General features: G+C 40.7%; 1 protein-coding gene across 1 annotated transcript in view; it reads left to right on the top strand.

Moving 5' to 3' along the window:
• Positions 1–22110, top strand: part of MDN1 (midasin AAA ATPase 1) — a 3484183-nt gene that overhangs the window by 239017 nt on the left and 3223056 nt on the right. The window contains exon 9 of the mRNA XM_044071809.1: positions 8469–8586. Coding sequence (XP_043927744.1) covers positions 8469–8586 — 118 coding nt within the window. The remainder of the gene's footprint in view (positions 1–8468; positions 8587–22110) is intronic.

Here is a 22110-nt window from a genome sequence, read left to right as displayed (position 1 = left end):
AAGTCTTCCTTTAACAACGCCCCTTTTGATGTCTCGTCCTTGTTCGGGCCGAAAGTGAAAGACACTCTGACGAGGTGCGAGGAAGAGGGAAAGACTCTTTCTGCCGTTGGAGTCAGTTTCTCCCTCCCAGGCCTTATCCCAAAGGCCCATCTGTTCACCTCTGGAAGCAGTCGGGGGGGGTCGCTTGTCATTGTACCCAAATGCCTGGCTAAAAATAACGAGGGACAAGTGTGGGTACAAGTGATCATATCCAGAGGTTACTACATACCCTTTTCCACTTCCCCTTTAGAAGAAAAAATCAGTCCCAGATGTTCCACCCAGTCCATGGGATTATGCAACCCTAGAAGTACAAAGGTTGCTAGAAAACAGTCATCCAAGATGTCCCTGCAGACCAAATTGGATCCGGAACTTGCTCAAACCTCTTAACGGAGAAAAAAGTACAAGCCAAGGTCATTTTGAAAGTTTCAGGTACCATGGCGGCTGCAATAACCTTGGTACCCTTGACTTGTCTGCACACAAGGTTTCTCCAGTGGATACTTTTCACCCAGTGGTCCATGCTGGAGCTGCCCATGTCTCACAAGATTGTCATAATGGACTCCGGCAAGAGGGATCTGAGCTGGTGGCTTCACTCTACTCAGGTGGATTTAGGCAGACAATTCATTTTTCCACAACCAATAGCTACAGTGATCACGGACACTTCCCAGATGGGGTGAGGGGGGGCATTATCTGGGGAAGATGGTCCAAGGCGTTTGGCAGGAATATGAGAACCACTTGCATATCAATGTCCTAGAGATGAGAGTGGTGCTTTTGGTGTTGGCAGGCATTCCAAAACTTCCTTCCACTAGGAACAATTGCTATCCAGACAGACATGTCAGTGGTGTGGTATGTAAACAAACAAGAAGGAACCAAGTCTTATTCCCTATAGGCCAAAGAGCATGGCAATGGGCAGATGTTCTTCATCTCACATTGCTGCAGTCCTTACACTTGGGTAGTCCGCTGTCCTCGGTCGGCCCGAATATCAAAGTATAAGGCTGACGTCGGTCAAGGCGCATTTGACTGACATCAGGACGTCAGGGTACAAATGCGCATGACCGACGTCATATCCTCAGTCTTTTTTGCCGCATGGTCCGATGCAGAAGCAGCGTTGCAAGTGCCGGTTGGCGTTCTGAAATTGTTCGATTTCGGAGTTTCAGACAGAGTCAAAGTTGGCTAAGTACCCCGTTGGGGAATATTTTAGTTTTTTCTTGCCTCAGTGGTTTACCGGATGTCAGAAAAAGTGAATAATTGTATTTCTTGTGGGAAACAGATACCGCATAGAGACTATCATACTTTGTGTATTCCTTGTTTAGGGCCTGAGCACGACGTTGTTGGGTGTCGCTCTTGTGCTAGATTCAATAAGCGCACTATAAAGAGAAGGTTAGATTGTGCCAGGTTAGTCTTGGAAGCGGTGCAATTATAAAATGCCGTCGGATGCTCCGGCGCCGCTTCAAGAAGCGCAAGGACAAAGCAGTTAAGCCTAGGCTAGAAGAACCGTCCGTACCGGACGCCGGTTCTTTAGAGGTGCCGGTGGAGCCGGTGGTTCCACCGGAGGTTTCTTTGGGATCCCAGGGAGAGACTTTGTTATTGCAGGATGTGGCCTCTCAGGAGGCAGGTCAGGCTGAGGGGGCTTCTCAGGTTACTATACTCCCCTCCCTGCCTAGGGTGGTTCGGCCCTCTCCTTCTGTTTCCAAGGCTTCTCCCAGAGGCAGGCCAGGTTTAGCTTCAGTTGGTGTCACCCCTAGTTCTTCAGGTACTGTGCCCAAGAAGCATATGCTTAAAATGGCAGAAGATTAGATTACTTTGATTAGGGTTCTTTGCCCCTCCTGATAAGAGACCTAGGGTGGAGCCTGAGCTAGGAGTTTTGAGCAGGCTTGGATGTTTCAGAGTCTTCGGCTGAAGACTTGCAGGAGTACTCTCCTTATTCTGATTCTGATGTGGATGATTCTACTCCTTCTGCTTCTCCTCCTGAGGATTTTTCTTTTTCAGAAACTCTTCATTCCATGAGGGAGCATTTTAAGTGGGAAGGTCAGGACTTCTCTGATTCCAGGAAAAGGCTTAGGGAATTTTTGTTCTTACCCCAGCATAGGCCTTTGGCTATACCTCCTGTTTTGGATGTAGTGGAAGATGTTTTTACAGAGGCTTCTCTTAATCCTGATTCTTTGCCTCCTACTAGGGCAGACCCAGAAACTGTTAGCCAGGGGCCTAAAGGTGTTAAGGCTTCTGTTGTCAAGAATCCGGTTCCTACAGATAAAGAGGCCAGGGCCTTGGATAGATGGGGAAAGAAAGTTTATACTTCTTCCACTCTAGCTATGAGGGCTTTGAATTGCCAGTTTCACATGTTGAAATACCAAAACTATCTCCTTTCACAATTGAAGTCTAAGGTTGATGCTCTGGCGGAAGGTATTGATTGTAAAGAGTTACAAGATTTAGTACATGTTTCTGAACAGGTGGGTAAGCATTCTTTGCAATGTGGTTTTGATGCTGTACAGGCCTCGTCTAGGGTGGCTGCCACTGGGTCAGTTCTTCGCAGGCACGCCTGGCTGAGGGATCAGAATTTATCTGACAATGTTAAAACAAGGATTTTAGATGCTCCTTTACAATCTGATGTGTTTGGTTCTCCTGTTGAGGCAGTTTTGAAGAAAATGGAAGACAAGGCTAAGTCTATGCAGACTGTTAAAGATTTTTTGCAGGTTCAGCCTCCAAAGTTTAGTAGAAATTGGCCTACTTAAGGGGTGGACGTATCCTTCTTATGATTCCCAGTCTAGGGGTAGATCTAGACGTGGTAGGGGCAGAGCTCAGGGCTCTTTCAGGCCTAGAACAGGGAGTTATCCTGCACAGTCTTCGGGTGAGGGCAGGGGTCAGTCCTTTCGTAAACAGACCCAATGACCTACCTTTTCAGCTGCCAGAGCCTTCTCGTCTGGCAGCACCTTTGGGAGGAAGGTTGGCACTTTTCAAAGAAAATTGGAGTTTAATTACCCAAGACAGATGGGTATTGGATATCATACACCACGGTTACAGGTTTTATTTCCATGCCTTGCCTCCTTTCAAAGGCATGCCAGACGTTCCTCCTCAACAAAGAATAGAGGCTCACAAGCAAATTTCTCTGTTACTCCAAATAGGGGCCATACAGCCGGTCCCTATGCCAGAAGTGGGCCTAGGATTTTATTCTCGCCTGTTCCTAGTACCGAAGAAGGGTAACACGTGGAGACCAATTTTGGATTTATCTATCCTCAACACTTATCTGGACATTCCCAAGTTCAAAATGTTGACGTTACAGCAGCTTTTACCACTGCTGGGCAGAGATCATTGGATGGTAACTTTGGATCTCAAGGAGGCTTACCTTCATGTTCCTATCAGACTAAGTTGCAGGAAGTATCTGCGTTTTCGAGCTGGGACTTCTCACTATCAGTTCTCTGCATTGCCCTTTGGCTTATCTACTGCGCCCAGAGTGTTCACGAAAGTTCTGGCTCCAGTGATAGCTTTCTTCAGGCTAAAAGGAATACAGATCTATCCTTATTTGGATGATTGCCTGATTCTGGCTCAAGGAAGGGACGAGCTTCTTCTTCATTTGGAATATGTGATAGTGCTAAGATGCCTGGGGTATTCTGTGAACGAAATAAAGTCCAGTCTAGTACCCTCTCAGGACATGTGCTTTCTGGGTGTAAGACTGAATACAGCATCCCAGATGGCCTTTTTGACCCCGGACAAACAAAAGAATCTTTCCCTTTATTTTCATCAGCTATCTCATCAGTCCGGGCTGACTGCAATGACAGTTCTTCAAGCCTTAGGGTTCATGGCATCTTGTATTCTGGTGCTTCCCAATGCCAAACTGCATATGAGGAAGCTACAATGGTATCTCAAAAATGTATGGACACAGCACTGCCAGGATCTGGACACTGTCATTCAAATACCTTGCATTCAAAAGGAATTTTTGTGGTGGGCTCAGGAATGTCACCTAAACAAGGGACTCTCTGTGACCCGGCCAGAGGCGAGTCAGATTTTAACGACAGATGCCTCAGACAAAGCTTGGGGAGCTCATCTAAATGGAAAGTGGATACAAGACAAGTGGCCTGCCAGACTACTACATCTACATATCAACTTGAAGGAGATGTTAGCAGTCCAGTTTGCATTAATAGCTTTCAAGGATTTACTTCTTCCAGGGCAGGTGTTGATTCTAACAGACAACACAACTGTCATGTGGTACATCAACAAGCAAGGGGGAACACATTCTTATCCTCTATGCAGGCAAGCAATGATTTTGTGGGAGACTGCTCTCAGTTTACAGCTAAATCTTCAGGCAAGGTTTCTGCCGGGAGCACAGAACTCCTTAGCAGATGGGTTGAGCAGACAAATTATGGATCCCCACGAGTGGAAATTGGATCCTCATGTATTTCAGAAATTGACAGTGTCATGGGGAACTCCAGACCTAGATCTGTTCGCTTCTCCACTAAACCACCAGCTGCCAAAGTTTTGCACAAAAAGGTTTCATCCCACAGCTTGGAAAGTGGATGCTCTTTCCTTCAATTGGAGCAATCTTCATGTGTATGCCTTTCCGCCTCTGCCTCTCCTCCCAAAGGTACTACTAGAGGCCAGACAAGCCAAGCCAAGGATGATTTTGATAGCTCCAGATTGGCCTCGACAGCATTGGTACCCATTACTGAGAAGCCTGGTACGGAAGCCTCCATGGCCTTTGCCTTCGATTCCACACCTGTTGTCTCAGGAGGACAGTCATTTGCTCAATGTCAAATTTCACTCTCTGCACCTAACAGCCTGGCATATTCTGTTTTGAACCATAGTGGGCCTCCACTTCCACAGCAAGTTTTGAATGTTATTTTGGAAGCTAGAAGGCCTAGTACAAGGAAAGTGTACGCAGATAAATGGAAGAGATTTTTATTTTGGAATGCAGCAAAGGATTTTGCTGTTTCTGAGCCTAATTTAAGTGTGGCTCTTCAATATCTTACTGAGTTACTGGACAAAGGTTTGTCCTTCTCTTCTATTAAGGTTCATGCTGCAGCAATTTCGGCTCACTATGATTGTGACGCACCATTGTTTTCTCATCCTTTGTTCAAGCAATTTCTTAGAGGGGCAAAGAATATAAGACCCCCGAAGAGCTCCTACTCCTGCTTGGGATCTCAATTTTATGTTGGAGAAACTCACTCTACAACCTTTTGAGCCTGCAGCTACTACTGAATTAAAGTTTTTATCATGGAAGACTGCTTTTTTGTTGGCCATTACCTCTGCAAGACGGGTTTCTGAGTTGCAGGCCCTTATGGCGGTTGAGCCTTTCTTAATTTTCCATAAGGATAGGGTATCTTTACGTACTAATCCTTCCTTTATGCCTAAAGTGGTTTCTAGTGTGGCTTTAAACCAAACTATTCATTTGCCTACTTTTTATGCAAATCCCCAAAATAAAGGGGAAAAGATTTTGCACACTTTAGATGTACACAGGCAGTTGCGATATTATTTGGACAGAACTATGGGGTTCAGGCAGTCTCAGCAGTTATGTTTCTTTTGCTTTGAGTTCTCAGGACAAGCCTGTGTCAAAACAAACTATTTCTAAGTGGATTGGGTTTTGCATTGCTTTCTGTTATTCCCATCATGGCAAGGAGATTCCAGCTGGGATTAGGCCTCATTCCACTAGGGCTACTGCCACTTCGACAGCTTTTTGAGGGGTGGCAACTAAGGATATTTTGGAGGCAGCTACTTGGAGTTCAGTGCATACTTTCTCTAGGCATTATCACCTACCACTTTACTCTAAATCCAGGGCTGGTTTTGCCACTGCTGTTTTGCAAGGCATTTTGGCAGCTCCTGCTTCCTTATAGTTTGGCCATCCTCCCTTACCTCTGCTTTGGGATTCTACCCAAGTGTAAGGACTGCAGCAATGTGAGATGAAGAACATAGTACAGTTTTGTACCTACCATAAATGTAGATGTTCAAGATCCACATTGCTGCAGTCAATTCTCCCTCCTTCCCTCTGTAGTTAGAGGCGGTTGTGTGGGTTGGGTTGTCAATATGAGGTATATTGTATATATTGTATATATTGTACATATTTTTAGTGCTAGGATGGTTGGTTGTTTGTTTGCTGTCTTTTGGTTTTGACCTTTATTTTTAGGGTCTTCTGACATCTGGGGCAAGAAAAGACTGAGGATATGACGTCGGTCATGCGCATTTGTACCCTGACGTCCTGATGTCAGTCAAATGCGCCTTGACCGACGTCAGCCTTATACTTTGATATTCGGGCCGACCGAGGACAGCGGACTACCCAAGTGTAAGGACTGCAGCAATGTGGATCTTCGAACATCTACATTTATGGTAGGTACAAAACTGTACTTTTCTTCCAAACGTTTTCTCTTAGCAAAGCATATCCCAGGGAAATCCAACATGATAGCAGACACTCAGCAGAGCTATTCTGATGCCTCACGAGTGGTCCCTGAAACAGGAAGCTGCAGAACAGATTTTCCGCAAGTGGGGCCAGCCTTGCTCTGACCACTTTGCCACATCCATGAATGCCAAATGCAGCAGCTACTTTGCCCTGATCCCCTGCCCGGGAGTGTCACCAAGGGATGCACTTGTACATGATTGGCCCCCGGGCCTTCTCTGTGCTTTTCCTCTCTTTCCCTTAATTCCCGAAGTCCTTCAAAAAGCCAGCACGTTGAGGAGCAGTTTGATACTCATCGCCCCATACTGGCCTCACCAGATTTGGTTTCCTTTTCTTTGGCCCCATCTCCAGGAGGAGCCATGGATTCTGGACCCAGTTCCAGACCTGACTCATCCATCAGGAAGCTCAATCCTACAGTTCAGCCCCCCAAACTGACAGCTTGGCTGCTCCACTTCCACTCATAGCCAGGCTTACAGATATTTCCCCTGCAGTGAAACATGTCTTGATTTCATCCCATAAGGCTTCAGCCAGGAAACTGTATGCTGGTAAATGGAAAAAGTTCTCTCGTTGGGCGCTCAGTAATCACATTGATGCTTTCACTGCCCCTGTAATAACCATATTAGATTTCCTAGCGAAACTTTTCGATGAAGGTGCAGCAGCAGCTACCATTTGAGTTCAATTAGCTGCCATATCAAACTATCATATTGGAGAAATGATATTAAAAATCATGTCCCACAGGCTTTGCAAAGCTTTTTTTGAAAGGTACTTTTTTTTACTAAGGCCTCCAGTGAAAGAACCACCAGCCCCTTGGGACCTTAACTTTGTGTTCTCCACCTTGAGCCATCCTCCCTTTGAACCTGCATCATCTTGTCAACTAAAGTTTCTAATGTGGAAAATCACCTTCTTGATAGCCATCACGTCTGCTAGACGGGTATCAGAACTCCAAGTTTTGCAATACATCCCCCTTACTTGATTTTCCACAAAGATAGAGTATCCCTCCGCTAACCCGTCATTCCTCCCCAAGGTATGTTCAGAAGTGAATTTGAATCGATCCATTGACTTGCCTGTTTTCTCCAAAATATGGCAAGAAGGCAGTGTACAGATTACACCAACTGGATGTACACAGACAATTACATTTCTACCTACACAGAACAAAGGAATTCAGGAAATCAGACCAACTCTTGTATCTTTTTCAGACAAAAGAAAGGGTGCCCCAGTATCTAAGGTCACGCTTTCCAAGTGGCTTACTGATTTGTATAACGTTCACATATACATCTCAGAATAGAGGACTTCCAGGAAAGATAAAAGGCCATTCCACAAGAGTGATAGCAACCTCATCAGCCTTTCAGGCAAGGCTACCCATGGATTCAGTTTGTGCTGCAGCAACATGGGTAAAGCCTCATACCTTTTATTACTCATTGCAAAGTTGATTTGGCCTCCAGGAACAGGGCCTCCTTTGGGCCCACTGTTCTGAATAGTATTTTCCCTTGAGCCACCCAAGAAAGAAGGTGCTAGGGATGCTGTCCCAGCCAGCAATGAATGAAGGCGAGATGGGACAAAAGATTGAGGTTATGAATTCACCATAACGTTCCATGTTTGTTGTCCATCTTGCCTTCATTCTTGCATCCCACTCTCCTACCCGCAGCCTTCGCTCCTAGAGGATAGAGAGGTTGGTTGCGAATTGGACGTTGTTTCTCTGAATCTCTTGCTTAGTTCTTTTTTATTGGGAAATAGTTATACGTTGATACTACTAGTTATAGTATTTACAAGCAAGATAAGAGTATTCTTCTGGAGCATGATGGGATAGGGTATAGCCTCGAGCCAGTGGAAGCTCTCAAGATTTTGTATAGGCTGAGTTGGATCAGATTCTCTGTTCCAAACCCAACTAGCACAGGCGAGATGGACAACGAACATGGAAAGTTATGGTGAGTATATAACTTATTTTCTCTCTGTCTGAACTTTTTGAACATATTTTATTGGCAGTGTCCATGTGTTTTTCCCATCTTTCTTGAGCATTGACCATTATTCTCTACATGTATTTCTTCCATAGGTTGTCCAGTAGTAGCGGAGGTGACTGGCACAGACAGTCCATCACACATGCCAAGTTGCTTGACAAACTGTGGACTAAAGTAAAATTGAGCTATATGAGCAGAACAGAAATGAAGGAGGTAATTGTTGCATCCCTTTGAGCGTAAATCTGTTTACCATATGCATTTTATCAATTATGTTAAGTATCCTTGGAATACTAAGAATCTTGAACTTTGAGATGAGCATCTGGTCTTTGTCAGTAGGTCAAGAGCAATGGGCTTTTTGTTGCAGATGTGACCATTACTGACTGTGTTGTTTTTTTAATATGATTGTGGCGGCACAGTGGTTAATGTTGTCATCTCACAGCAAGAAGTTCTGTGGTTCGATTCTCTGATGGGGAGCCTTCTGTGTGCAGTCTAAATGTCCTCTCTATGTTCGCCTGAGTTTCCTCCAGATGCTCCAGTTTCCTCCCACATTCTAAAGACATGCAGTAGGTGGCTTAGGCTATATTGGCCATAGGTGTATGTGCTTGGTATGGAAGAATAGTTGCAGCAGGGCTAGCCACCCAAAGGAGTGAACCTTGGCTGTAGCTGATGGTCACTGTTGAAGTGACACCCTGGCCCCATTGCAAAAGTGAGAAGAGATTTTGGATGGATGGATGCTTCTCATTTGTCACTTTAAATGATTTGTAGTGATTGACTGGAGGCATATCTGAAAGTTGACTTGACCAGGAGCTTTTCCCATTTCTTGCACTCACCCAGCTTTTTTGTGGGGCAAGAGCACTGTGCCTCTTGGCTACCTCCAGTGAGTTATATTAATCTGAGTTTGAGTAACATTAATTGAAGTAGATTATAAGAATCCTTTACTGTTAATATTTTTACCAGCTCACATGTTGATGATTCATACTATTTATACTATTTCCAGGTTACCTATGCAGTGGAGAAGGGGAAAAAAGTGAGGTTTTCTGTAGCACCTTTGGTAGTAGTATACCTACCAGCAGTGTTCGTCCATCTGTAGTGTATACCAGTATTCCATATGAACTGCATATGTTATGTATTTGGTTTTGAAATGGTCCTTTATTATGTATTAATTTCATTATCACTGCCTTTTTGCATCTTAGAAATCTAGAAGACTGTTTCTCAGACCAGATGTGTGGATCGGTTTTCTAACTGATGGTCTCTCTGTGACCTATTTCAAATGTTTGTATATAAAGCAAAATAACCAGGATTGGCTGTTAATTACATAAAGCCTGCTTATGTGGATATTAAGAGCAGTACTGCAGTTGGTGTAATGTGTGCACACCAGACCACGTGACTCCAGCTGAAAAAAACAAGAGTCATGTTTATGTTGGCTAAATGTTGGAAGACAGCTTCCAGAAATAGGTACATCTTAAATATTTTGAAGAATGCAAATATAATGAAATGTAATAGTTCTCAACTTTTCTGTGATGTTTAGTTCAGTTCCTACACCTAGATGAAATCCCCATGTGTATATGGGGATGTCTGGGACATAAATTTCAAATGGTTTCTGTTCAGGTCAATACTTGATCTGACTGCAGGGAGCAGTTGTTAAAAAGTAGGCAGATTTTTGTTATGGCAGAAATCCTAGGACCTGCTGGTGGACTTCAGCAGTGAGAGGGGCTCTCATATTAAAGAAAGAGGCCTTCCATGCAGTTCTTAATGCTGTGGATCTGGCTACCAAATACTGACAAATCAGCAAAAGCTGCATTTGCTGAAGTGTGAAGACCCAAGTATTTGAAGTTGAGAGTCTTTGCAGGATGGATTTCAGAAGGCTTCAGTGGACCAAGCTTGACCCAGTGGGGGGGGGGGGGGGGGGGGGGTTGCAGTGCATGGAGATGCTGCTCATGTTAGTAAGGGTGGAAAAATGTTGATCTGGAATGGGGGCATTGTTGAGAATTAGCAGGATCTCTGAATTCCAATAACGTGCCTCTCTCTAAGGAGACTGTGCCAAAAGCAGACGGTGGGATACAGACGACACCTGTGCTGAAAGTGATATTCAGGTCCTTCATGGTTCTGTTTGTCCAGGTGTGCTTCTTTCAATGTTCAGCAAGTGGGATTCCAGTTATTTCCATCTGTAAACATTGAGGTCTCTGTCACCTTCCCTGCGTAGCCCTTCAGATCTGCATCTTGTGATTCATCTGCAGGTCAGTGTCATCTGCCCCAACAGGTTCTAACTTTGATGTAGTTGTTACATTGTTTCTGACCTTGGTGTACTTATGGCCTCTGCTTACATTAACATTTTTGCTTAACCTTCATTGTCCTTGCTCAGCCCTCTTACTGCTGAGGCAGAATATCCTGTCCTTGGCGATGGTTTTCAGCATTTAGTGTTGAGACTTCCGCTTTGACAAGGGCATTGATAAGCTGCCTCACCTTTAGAGCTTCAGATTGTCTGCCTCAAGGCTGGGTCCAATTATTTCTTTTTAGTTTGGCCCTGTAGGCTTTCTGTAAAGGGACTGGCATCACTGACCCCAGATTGGGACTGTTTTCATTGCAGCTGTGCATTGCAGTCTTACTTGCATGAGTCTCCCTCTTCAGCATTTCAGATGTTGGACCAGTTACCACCTTACACTGTCCTTCCGACCATCCATCTCCCTCAGACCTGGACAGAGATACCAGGGTATTTATGGCTAGATGTTGTCACCCTGTCTAGATATTGGTCTTTTGCTTCCTCAGATGCTGCTTTTATGAGACCCAGTGACCAGGCCAACTGCAAGCAGAAGTACTTCAACTCATCAGTCACTTTGGTTTCATTTGAAGTTGAGTACAACGCCACTTTTGGTATGTACCTCACAAGACATATACAACAACTGGAAAGGCCGCAGCAATACCTCACAAAGAGGATTACTGGTCTCAAACAGATGCCCTACGCAGACTGTCTCAAAAAACTGTAGCTTTACTTGGTTGCATATCGCCTACTCAGAGGCGATCTCTACCTAACATAGAAAGCTATGTCAAACCCAGAGCTGTTGGACATGCTCCACTTAAAGAAATCCCAATCCCTCTGAGCTACACGCTCTAGGGACCTAAACCTTGTCACCACAATAAACAGAACATGCTAGAGGGATAGATTCCTGTCCCAGATACTTCCCATACTCTGGAACAAACTACCTATCTATATCAAACAAAGCTCCTCATTAGCACTCTTCAAGAAAAATCTTGATTGGATGGGAGATGGTAAATTCACCCCAGGGATCACTTCTGCGGCTCTGCTAGACAGGGGCACAGGAAAATAATTTTCTTGGGTGGCAAAAGCCAGGGTACCTTTTTGGCTAGGCTTATATAGGCCTTGGGGCCAATAGCATAGTACCTACCTTTGAACCAGGTTGGTGGGCTAGTATAGGACCCTTTTCAGACTCTACCTGAGCCATACGGCTGCACAGCACATACAAAACAAATGCGCCGTAATACTGAGTTAAAGGAAATAGCAAGTGGGACTGGGAAAAATAAGCATACAAAAATTACAGTTTAGGGTAATCATAAGCACAAATGAAACACAGAAATAGGAAGAGGTAGTTTGTCCACGTCCAGAAGCTGATACACATTTGTGATTAATCCAACTTTTTTTTTTTTTTAGTTTATACATGAAAAAAAGTTCCAATTCAAACGAGAATTAGGTTGCATCATGAAACTTGGGCATTTATTTTTATCCATTAGATGCACTTTTATTATTTAAGTACGTGATCTTGCAATTCAATTTAGAATGGAAGACTGTTCCATGAAACGGACTAGCTTTTGAAAATATCCTTCAAAGATGGCTAAGGAATACTTAGGCCTGTGCAGCCTGCTGACTTGCTGTAGAATGCATAGGATGAATTGTATGTTAATCTGTTAACCAGAGATGGACAGTATCAATCATTACATTGTTTAGATTGCCATAACAGGGATGGGAAGCAGTTGAGCCTTGCTAATAGAAGTGCAGTGGTGTTTTCTTGGGTTGGCAAGTGAAATCCGAGAAACTTATTTTCTACAGTCTGAAGTGTTGTATTTTCTCCTGATGGGGCGACAGCTGCAGGCCGAGCATATTCCAGTTAGGGAGTATTACACTGACAGTGGTGTGACGAGCATTAGGCTTAAGTAGATGGGGAAATTTTGTAGACCACTTTAAGTTGGAGAGATGCTTTTGGTATAGTGAGGCTGACATGATTTTAAAAGGAAAGAGTCATGTGATGTAAGAGATTTTTGCTGTCAAAGTAAGTTCTGTGAAGGATCGGAAATAATAGGGGTGGTAATGTTGGCTAGCTTTTTTGCTATGTCAGTACCATGACTGGATTTATTAGTGTTGTGAAGTGAACAGTTAAAGACCAGGAGGCTGATTTTCCTACTTTGTATACCCAAATTGGGAGGAGATCTTGGTATGCCTTTCTGTGAAGTTTGAATGGCCCTAGGACACCCCCTCAGAGTCTGAATGCTTGCAGAGGCTTTTTGGTTTCCTCAGGTCATCATAAGTGATTCCTCCAGCTGATGATGAAGTTTTAACTGTTCACAGGTAATGCTGAGAAAACCCCTAATGCGATGGCATCTGTTGCAAAAAGGCTAGGTAAAATCCTCTACCTGTGCTAGTTGGTCACAAAAACCCATTGAACTTCCTTCACTGTAAGTGTGTATAAATAATTGGTGCATATGTTGAGATACCAGAGAGGTAACAGATGACATGGCTAAGGCTTAGACATGTCTGACTTGAAAAATATGACCATCTCAGTTGTCATCCCTTGGGACCATTGGCTAACTAGGTCAAGTGCTTTACTCAGTTCTGGGGACAGTTCAGCCAGGATGACAGCTACAGGACTTGTGGTTTGTCTGTGTCTGGCTTGGTACTACTGACTTTGCCAAAAACACCAAGGCTGATTTTATGAATGCCACATTTGACAGAAAGTTTTTCTTTGAACTTGAAACTAAAAGTTGAGGATGAAGAAAAAGAATAAGGCCAAGGAGCTGTCCAACATTGTAGTGAAGTTTCACACACTCAGTATCAGTTTTCCAGGAATCAGCAGAACCCCAGCCATCTAATTTGTGATTCTGGTAAAGATGGCAGCAAGACACCATGTCTTGAACAGTCTGGTATGCAAAGGATGATTTAAGTAGACCACAATAGGTTACTGAGCTCCTCCTTTGGGTGAGGCAACATTATTCTCCTAGGACATGCCCAGTGGGACAGTTGACACAGACAGCAGATAGCTAAAGAATTATATTATCCATAGTTTACCAAGGTCACATTCAGAACTCATCCCAGGTCACAATAATCCCATTTCCCAGATGATGCACCTGTCAAAAGATACTGGTAAGATTAGCAGCATAAACTCTGATCTTAAAAATATCCATTTAAGAAGTCCCACCAGACCAGAATGTGGCAAGGCTTTTATTCTGTTCTTTAGTTCCAAAAAAAAAAAAAAAGCCTCTTGCCATGATTTCTTGTGGGCAACCTAAATCAATTGTATACCAGAAAGCTGTTTCATATTGTATTGAAGCAGCCTGTACTTGCCTTTGTTTGAAGGAGACTGGATATGCTCTTAGAATTTTCAGGATGCTTGTTTGTACTTTAGGACTGGCACAGATTTCAGGAGCTTTGTTTGCTTCAGTGTTGTAAACTGTAAAGACATTTCCATGTGATTTCACCCCATCCCTCATTGGTGTTTGAACAATATAGGTTGATAGTTGCAGGGCTTCATGTTTTTTTCATTATGTGAATGATTGGCCTCCCAAGAGCCCCCAGAATGGACAGTCTCATTGTTAGTTTGTTCTTCCATCTCTTTGCATTCCATGGACACAGTAGAGGATCTTGAAAAATCCATGCTGGTGTCCATACAGTCAACTACTGTCAAAGGCTGCATTTTGTGTGGCTGTGTCTTGCGTGATATATTTCACCAGAGAAGATTCTCCATCCGGTCATTGGTAATGGACCTATTCTGGCATCTCGCTGTCTTTTAGCATTGCGCCTCATGGTTATTTTGTTTATTGTGACTTGTAGCAGGTTTCAAATAGTTCTTTAGTGTGCAATGTAATTTCAGTGAGACTAGCCTTCAGACCTCCTGGATGGTCTGGTCATAGTGTCTAGAAAGTGCAAAACACGCATTGGATATGGGAATCCAACATGTCCACAGGCAGATCTTTCAAGCCTCCTTTTTCCTCAGACAAGGGTAAACTCTAGTTCATCTGTAGGCTGAAGGGGGAGATGTTATTTGGAACAGATTGTCCAAGGCACATGGTTATCCACATTAGGTCAAACTGTGCTCTTTAAGAGCTGTTTTTATCTTGCATGTGTTCTAGGACTTTCAAGTGCTGTTGCTGTCCATTCAAACAAAGGGGCAGTTTGAAATATTAAAATTGTTCGGAGGGGGGTCTATCTAATCTTTATCAGGAGAGCATGAATGGTTGTGTTGGGCCTTTTGGTTTAGGTCACTTTCTAGTAGTTTTTCGAATCTCCTGAGACCAGCTAATTCCCTAGTTCAGTCAGTAGCACAGATCCAACCCTGTCACTGGAGTGTAAGCCCTGCTATATCTTGTGTGTCTTGAGCCAACTACACATACAGCAATTTTTCCCTTATTCTTGCCTTGGGAGGATGATCCAGAGTTGCCTGTGAGTGGCCCCTGGGATTCCTTTTTTTTCTTTTCCCCATATTCCCAAGTTTTAAAGAAGTTTAAGAATTGCAAGACCAGAGTGATCCTTGTAGCTTCTTGTGGCCCCAGCAGTCAAGAATGCTATTGGTGTATTTTACTGTTGCAGTCACAACTTTAGCGAACTGTGATACAGGCTGAGGTCTGACATCCAGACAGAATTTCAACTTGAGCACCCTCCCCTCCCTGGGCTTAGGTTGCATTACATTAGATACCATGTATGTGATGTAAAGGTGACACCAACACATACCATTTATTTTCTTGTAGCACTAACTGATTCATATTGTGCTGTTAAGCACCGATTGTACTTGTAAGTTGGTTCATACTTAGCCAAAGAGAGGAGTAAATAAGTACCTGCAATAGGAGCCCCCTTCCATTTCAACTTTTCCCCAGTGCATTTTATCTGGTTGCCAAGAAGAAAGTAGACATACCCCTTGCAGATGTGAAGTTAACAGAGAAGTTTAGGGAATATCCGTTTCCATTGAAGTTGTCATGTTTTACAGACTTTAGATTCTTTCTTAAAATAATTAAAATCCACCTAATATAAAGAGAATGTTGGAAAGGAACATTAACCCTAAAATCTTGGTGTTCCAAGCACAATTAAATATGGTAGATCCTAATACTGCTCCTACATTGCTTATGGTTTAAATGATTCACTTCATGAAGTTATTCAGAAATGGGCAGTACAAGGGAAATACTGTTTTTCAGGCAGGACAGTGTACATTGATTGGTGTGAATCTTGCCCGGTATTTTATATTGGAAAGGCTAATAATTCCCTGAGCAAAAACATCTACCAACACATATACAGTATTAGATGTGACAGAGTGCCTTAGCAAGCATGCTGAGGGAATGTACTAAATTTAAAATGTTCAGGTTTTGTGTGTTGGAACAAGTGCATGCAAAGAAGTTGGGAACTGGAAGAATCTTGTTATCCTTTGCCAAAATGCTTTGGCAATTAAGGCTTAATGCTATAAGTTATCTGGACATTAATGACTATTTCGTTAAGTAGTGAATTAATGAATAATGGCAGCTCTAAGTTAACAAACTTGCAATGTCTTAACTGTTTTTGTAGCGTTTCAGGACGGATTAAAATGGTTTACAATTGGTGGAAAACATTAGGGTCGATAGTACTGTATCACAGTATTGTATGTACAATGTATGAATTTGGCTTCCAACAGATGTTTAATTGGTTGACCCTTAAATGTTATCTTACCATATGACACTGTTTTGAGACGCAATTGGATGAATTGACTTCTTTGTTTTGTATGATTGGTGACAACACAATCCTACAGCTTAAGTGTTGCTTTATTACTGTATTGGATGTATAACACATGAATGGGCTTGTTTTCTAACTCCTTTTTAGTTAACTGGTTGAACCGTAAACCTGTTGTACTACTATTTTACACAATGGTTTAATACACAATTGTATGAATTAATTTCCTTGATTTGTGTGATTGGTTGGCAGTATGATACTATAGTTTGTAGACCTTGACCTTTCTTCGAATTAATTAAATTGGTCGAACTTTAAGCCCACTACCCTATGATTTGATATAATGTACTGAGTTAAGATTAGGTGAGTTTTTCTTTGATTTGCGTGATTGGTGGAAACTTTACTTTATAGTATATATCTTTGCAAATCAGTAAATTCATTAATTTTGTGTTTTCATTGGTTTTAAGTATTATACTATGATCTAGGATTGATTTAAATGTATGGGTGTGTGTCAATTTCAACCTTGTTATTGAATGCACATTAAATTTTCCTTGTTCAGTGGTTTTGAAGATGTCTCACGACAAAAGCACTTAACCTTTTGTTAACTACATTCATTAAAGTTTGGGAATTGAGTGTATGGACCGTTTTTTTATATACGAGTTGAGTATAATTCCTGTCTGGAGACCTGCTGTTTGTGTATAATCACAAAACCAGTAACAGTATGACCATCGATGTGGATGCTTCGGTGGCAGAGGAACCTAATTATTTGTTTGCTCGTTTTGAGATGGAAATAGCAGAAACAGTCATGCCTAGACCCAAGCAGAGAGGTCACAGCAGTCTCGCATCATCTGTATTAACCTATAACCACACCTTCACAGTGTAAGACCATGATGTGGGGCATGTGCTTAGAGCAGTTAATCCAAGAAAGGCTTTCTGCCCTGATGGAGTGACAGGATGGGTGTTGAAAGAATGTGCAGATCAGTTCTTTGAAGTCTTTACAGATATCTTTAACCTGACTCCAAGTCTATTATTCCATCTGGTCTGAAGTCTGCCACGATCATTCCACTGTCAATCCTGTCATCAGCAGCCTTGGTGACTACCATCCAGTGGCACTCCAGTTTCTATGAAGAGTTTTGAATAACTAGTTATGTGACACGTCAGTCTTCCAGTTACTAATCTTGTATGTTTAGTATGCTTATAGAGCAAATAGGTTTACAGAAGATGCTGTCTCCACTGCCTTGCACACTGCACTTTGCCATCTTGAGCAGTAGGGGAGCTAGGTGAGGATGCTCTTCGTAGACTTTAGTTCAGCTTTTTACACAATCATTTCCAGACAGATTGGCCATTAAACTCGCTAGCCTAGGACTTTCACAAACTGCCTACCGTTGGATCAAAGACTTGGACTAAACATTCCCATATGGTTAAATTAGGCCCTTGCCTCTCTTCCACCCTCGTACTCAACACTGGTGTCCCAAAAGACTATGTTGGTTCCCTTTTTGTGCACTCTTTACACCCGTGGCTGTCTCTCCTCCTATTCTGCTAATACCATCAAGTTTGCAGATGATGCGACAGTAGTTGGACTTCTGTCAGGAGGAGATGAGACAGCTTATTGGGATGAAGTCCAAATACTGACAGAATGGTGTATTAAGAACAGTCTTGCCCTGAACTCTGCCAAAACAAAAGAAGTTATAACAGACTTCTGGAACTACAACGTAGACCACAACCAAGTAGACATCAGTGGAGAGTGTGTGGAAAGGGTTCCTGTTTTCAAGTTTGTGGGTATACATGTTGCATAAGATCTCTCCACATCCATAAACACCACAGAGGCAGTCAAGAAGGCACAGCAGAGAGACTCCTTTTCCTGAGGATGCTTGGGAAAAACATCTGCAGGTGTCTTTTTACCACTGTTTCATTGAAAGTATGCTGACATACTGCATCTCTGTGGTATGCCAACAGCTCAGCAGCAGATAGAAAGGCACTTCAAAAGATCATCAACTCTGCCCAGAAAATCATTGGCTGCACACTGCCCTCTTTGGAGGAACTCTTCAGCTTTTGCTGCCTTAGCAGGGCAGCCAACATCTTGAAAGACCCTTCCCACCCTGGACATCACTTGTTTGAGTTGTTGCCTTCTGGCAAATGGTTCCGGTCTATTCCATCATGGACAAACAGGCTTAACAGTTTCTATCCCAGAGCCATATGAGAACTGAATAATGCTGAACGAACACACACACACACTTGACTAGCATAATAGTTACTTTTGCACTATAAAATAGGTTTACGTTCTTTTTACACCTTTTTTATTCTTTTCATGTGCCATAACCTAGCTGCTTTATTATATTGTATTCCCTTTTATTTATGTTCATTATATATAGGTTCATAGGTAGGTACTAGGTTATTGGCCCTAGGACCTATATAAGCCTAGCCAAAAGGTACCCTGGATTTTGCCACCCAAGAAAATTATTTTCCTGTGCCACTGTCGAGCAGAGCCACAGAAGTGATCCCTGGGGTGAATGTCCTACCTCCCATCCAATCATCAAGATTTTTCTTTCTTTCTTTTTTTTTTATTTTGATTATTAAGCTACAATAATAAATACTTTCACAATGTATAATCATAATAACTATGGAGTTAAACTATGTGCATATTTACATACAGCCTGACTTGATAGCAAATTAATCAAAATAAAGATATTTAACTTAAGAATGATTTCTTTAAGAAGAGATTAGATCCATTTGTAGAATATCAACCAATGACAAAACTTTTCTCCAAGGATTATTAGTTAATGGCATTGGAAACTATCTATTCTTTGGTTTTAACTTCCATCAACAGTCTTCTTTAACAAGCATAGAAATTCTTCTCTTCCATGTACTATGGTAGACTTCCACCTCTTTGTTATGCATTTCCTAGCTATAGCTAATGTTGTCCATAAAACATAAAGATTAGTTCATTTTTGATAAACCTCTTCAGATATATTCAGTAAAATTAAAGCTTTGGTCAAGACAAATTTATCTGTATAAATAGCCTGTAAGAAGTTAATATTTTCCCAAAAGGGTTTAATTTTTTTTACATTAATAAAAAATATGAGCCCAGTCAGCTTTAACAATCTGTTGACATTTCCAGCATACTCCATTACAAGAAGAATTGAATTTTGAAATGTTATCAGGAGTCCAGAAGGATCTATGTAGGAATTTCCAAGTAAATATTCTCCAATACTGAGAACTGGAGGTTTATTTTACTGAAAGTAGTATAATTTGACTTATTTTCTGGGGTTAATTGAATCTAATATCCTCTAGTAATAAATTGCCAATATGATGATTTAGGTGCTGTTTTGTAGTTTAAGTTGTATAAGAAGTTCCATTCTTCATATTTTCATTATTATAAATAATTTCAATCGATCTACTTATAAACTTAGATGAAGATGAGTATGACAAATTATTTAATACTCTACATAGATCCTTGGAGAATGTCAATATATTCTGAAGCATTAACCATTCATTAAAGTTTAATTCATAAGTTGACATCATATATTGTATATCCAGAACTTTTTGATTTTTTATACAATGGAGCCAACAAATTAGTTTTTTCTGTTCCCATTGCATAAATATTTCTTTATGAATTCTATCTGGAAAACGTTTTGTAATGCTGAAGGGGATTAATGTTGGAAACCAAATCTTTAATTCCATGTTCATATTTATAAACTTTCTAAAATGATCGTATAAATGATTTATTACAAATGTCTGTTATATTGTATTGTAGATTTATACACAATGAATACCATAGTATATTATTCGTATCTATAATAGTAATATTTTTAGTAAGTATTTTCATTTAATAGAATCATCGTATGTAATTTTTTTCCAGTTGGATGTGTAATTGGGGTTAATCCAGTCAATCACAGTTTTGAGTAATGTAGCATTTATAGATGATTCAGTGTCTGGGAAATGTATTTCTCCCTGATCCCATTGTCTTACATGATGCGCATAAGCAATTCTGTTTCTTTTAAGGTACCATAAGAATCTTAGAAGTGTTGATGTTATTTAAGATAAGATCTCTCTGGAATTAACAAAATAGCTTGGACTATATATAAAATGTTAGGGAGAAGAACCATTTTAATCAATTGAAGTCTATCTTCAAAGACTAGAAATAGATTATTATATTTATTCACTAGATAATCTATTATGTCAATAATCTTTTTATAATTATTTTGAATTATATCTTGTATATTATCATATAGATCTATCCCTAGGTATTTTATTTTTGTAGCTTGCATTCCTATGATACTATTCGTATTTACTTGTATGTCCTTTTTTATTTAATAATAGATATTTAGACTTTTGATTATTATAGCAAAGACCTAAAATCTTATAAAATTTCTCTAATATACTATCTAGTTCATCTAAGGCCTCTTGAGTTCAACAGAGTGAGAAGTGCATCATCAGCAAAGAGCATGACCTTAGAGTTATGTTGGTCGAATATATTTAGTCCTTTTATCTTTGGATTGCTTCGTATTAGTATAGCCAATAGTTCAATAGCCAGTGCAAATAAAATGGGTAACATTGGGCATCCCTGTTTAGTACCTTTCATAATTTGTATAGGTTCTGAAGTAAAGGGTCCTAATTTGAGATGGGCTAAATTATTTTCGTATGCTTGTTTAATAAAAGTGATAAAGGAAAGCGGGAATTTGTAAGCTTCAAGAATTTTAATTAGTCCCAATTTAAGGAATCAAATGCTTTTTCAATATCCAGTCCTATTATCAAGGCTTCTATATTTTCTTTAGCTAGATAATCTATTAAAGTCAGTATTCATTTAATGTCATGTGCATGTCTATTCTGAATAAATCCGGTCTGGTCATCGTTAATGATTTCATTTAATTGATTTTTTTATTCTATTTACCAGGATGGACATAAAAATTTTATAATCATTATTTAGTAGTGAAATTGGCCTATATGAGCTGCAAAGGCTAGCATCCTTGTTTTCCTTTAAAATGGGTATAATTAGAGAGTATTTCCATGAAGGGGGAATAATTGCATGGGTTTGAATCTCAATGTCTTAAGTAGCAAGGTGATTATATTTTTGGGAAATAATTTGTAAATTTCTGGAATTAAACCATCCATTCCAGGAGATTTACCAGATTTACCGTCTTTAATTTTATCTGTGACTTCTTTGTGTGTAATAGGTTTTTGTAAATTTCTTTGTAAACTATCGGGTATTGATTTAATATTATAGATCATATTACTTAAGGAATGGTCAATTGTATTGTATTGTATCTTTATAATTACTGTAATAAGATTTGAACGCGTCTAATACATCTCCTATTTCCGAGACCTTATGTCTTCCTTTGTGTAGAATATTAACAGTAGAACTGGATTTGCATTGCATTTTGACTTTAGCAGATAAGTTATGTAGGTGTTTCAGAGAAGTAGCATAAGCATTTATTTTTAACCTTTCTATGGCTAAATTAGTTTTATGACTTAAAATATCAATATATCTTATTTAGTTCTTCTATTTCCTTCTTGTTCTCAATTGTATTAGAGTGATTTTTTGATTTATATAATGTGAGTTTCCTTTGTAAATCTTGTAGTTCAGATTCCCATTCTTTGAGTTTATTTTTATACCAGCCAATCGCTTTTCCATAAATATAAGCTTTTAATGAATCCCATACCATTACTATATTTACTTCCGAATTAGTTTGTCTGGATAGAAATTTAGTTATTTCACTAACCATTGTTTAAATTCTTTAATTTTTGTAATGTATGAAGATATTTTAGAAAGGAATGTTAGTGGTGTAAAATCTACTTGTACTTTAAGAACTAGTGGTGTTTAT

This window comes from Protopterus annectens, chromosome 1.part0 (genome assembly GCF_019279795.1).
Source record: "Protopterus annectens isolate FY-2018-M chromosome 1.part0, PAN1.0, whole genome shotgun sequence".
NCBI classification, from domain to species: domain Eukaryota; kingdom Metazoa; phylum Chordata; order Ceratodontiformes; family Protopteridae; genus Protopterus; species Protopterus annectens.
This window is presented reverse-complemented; position numbering and strand designations above follow the sequence as displayed.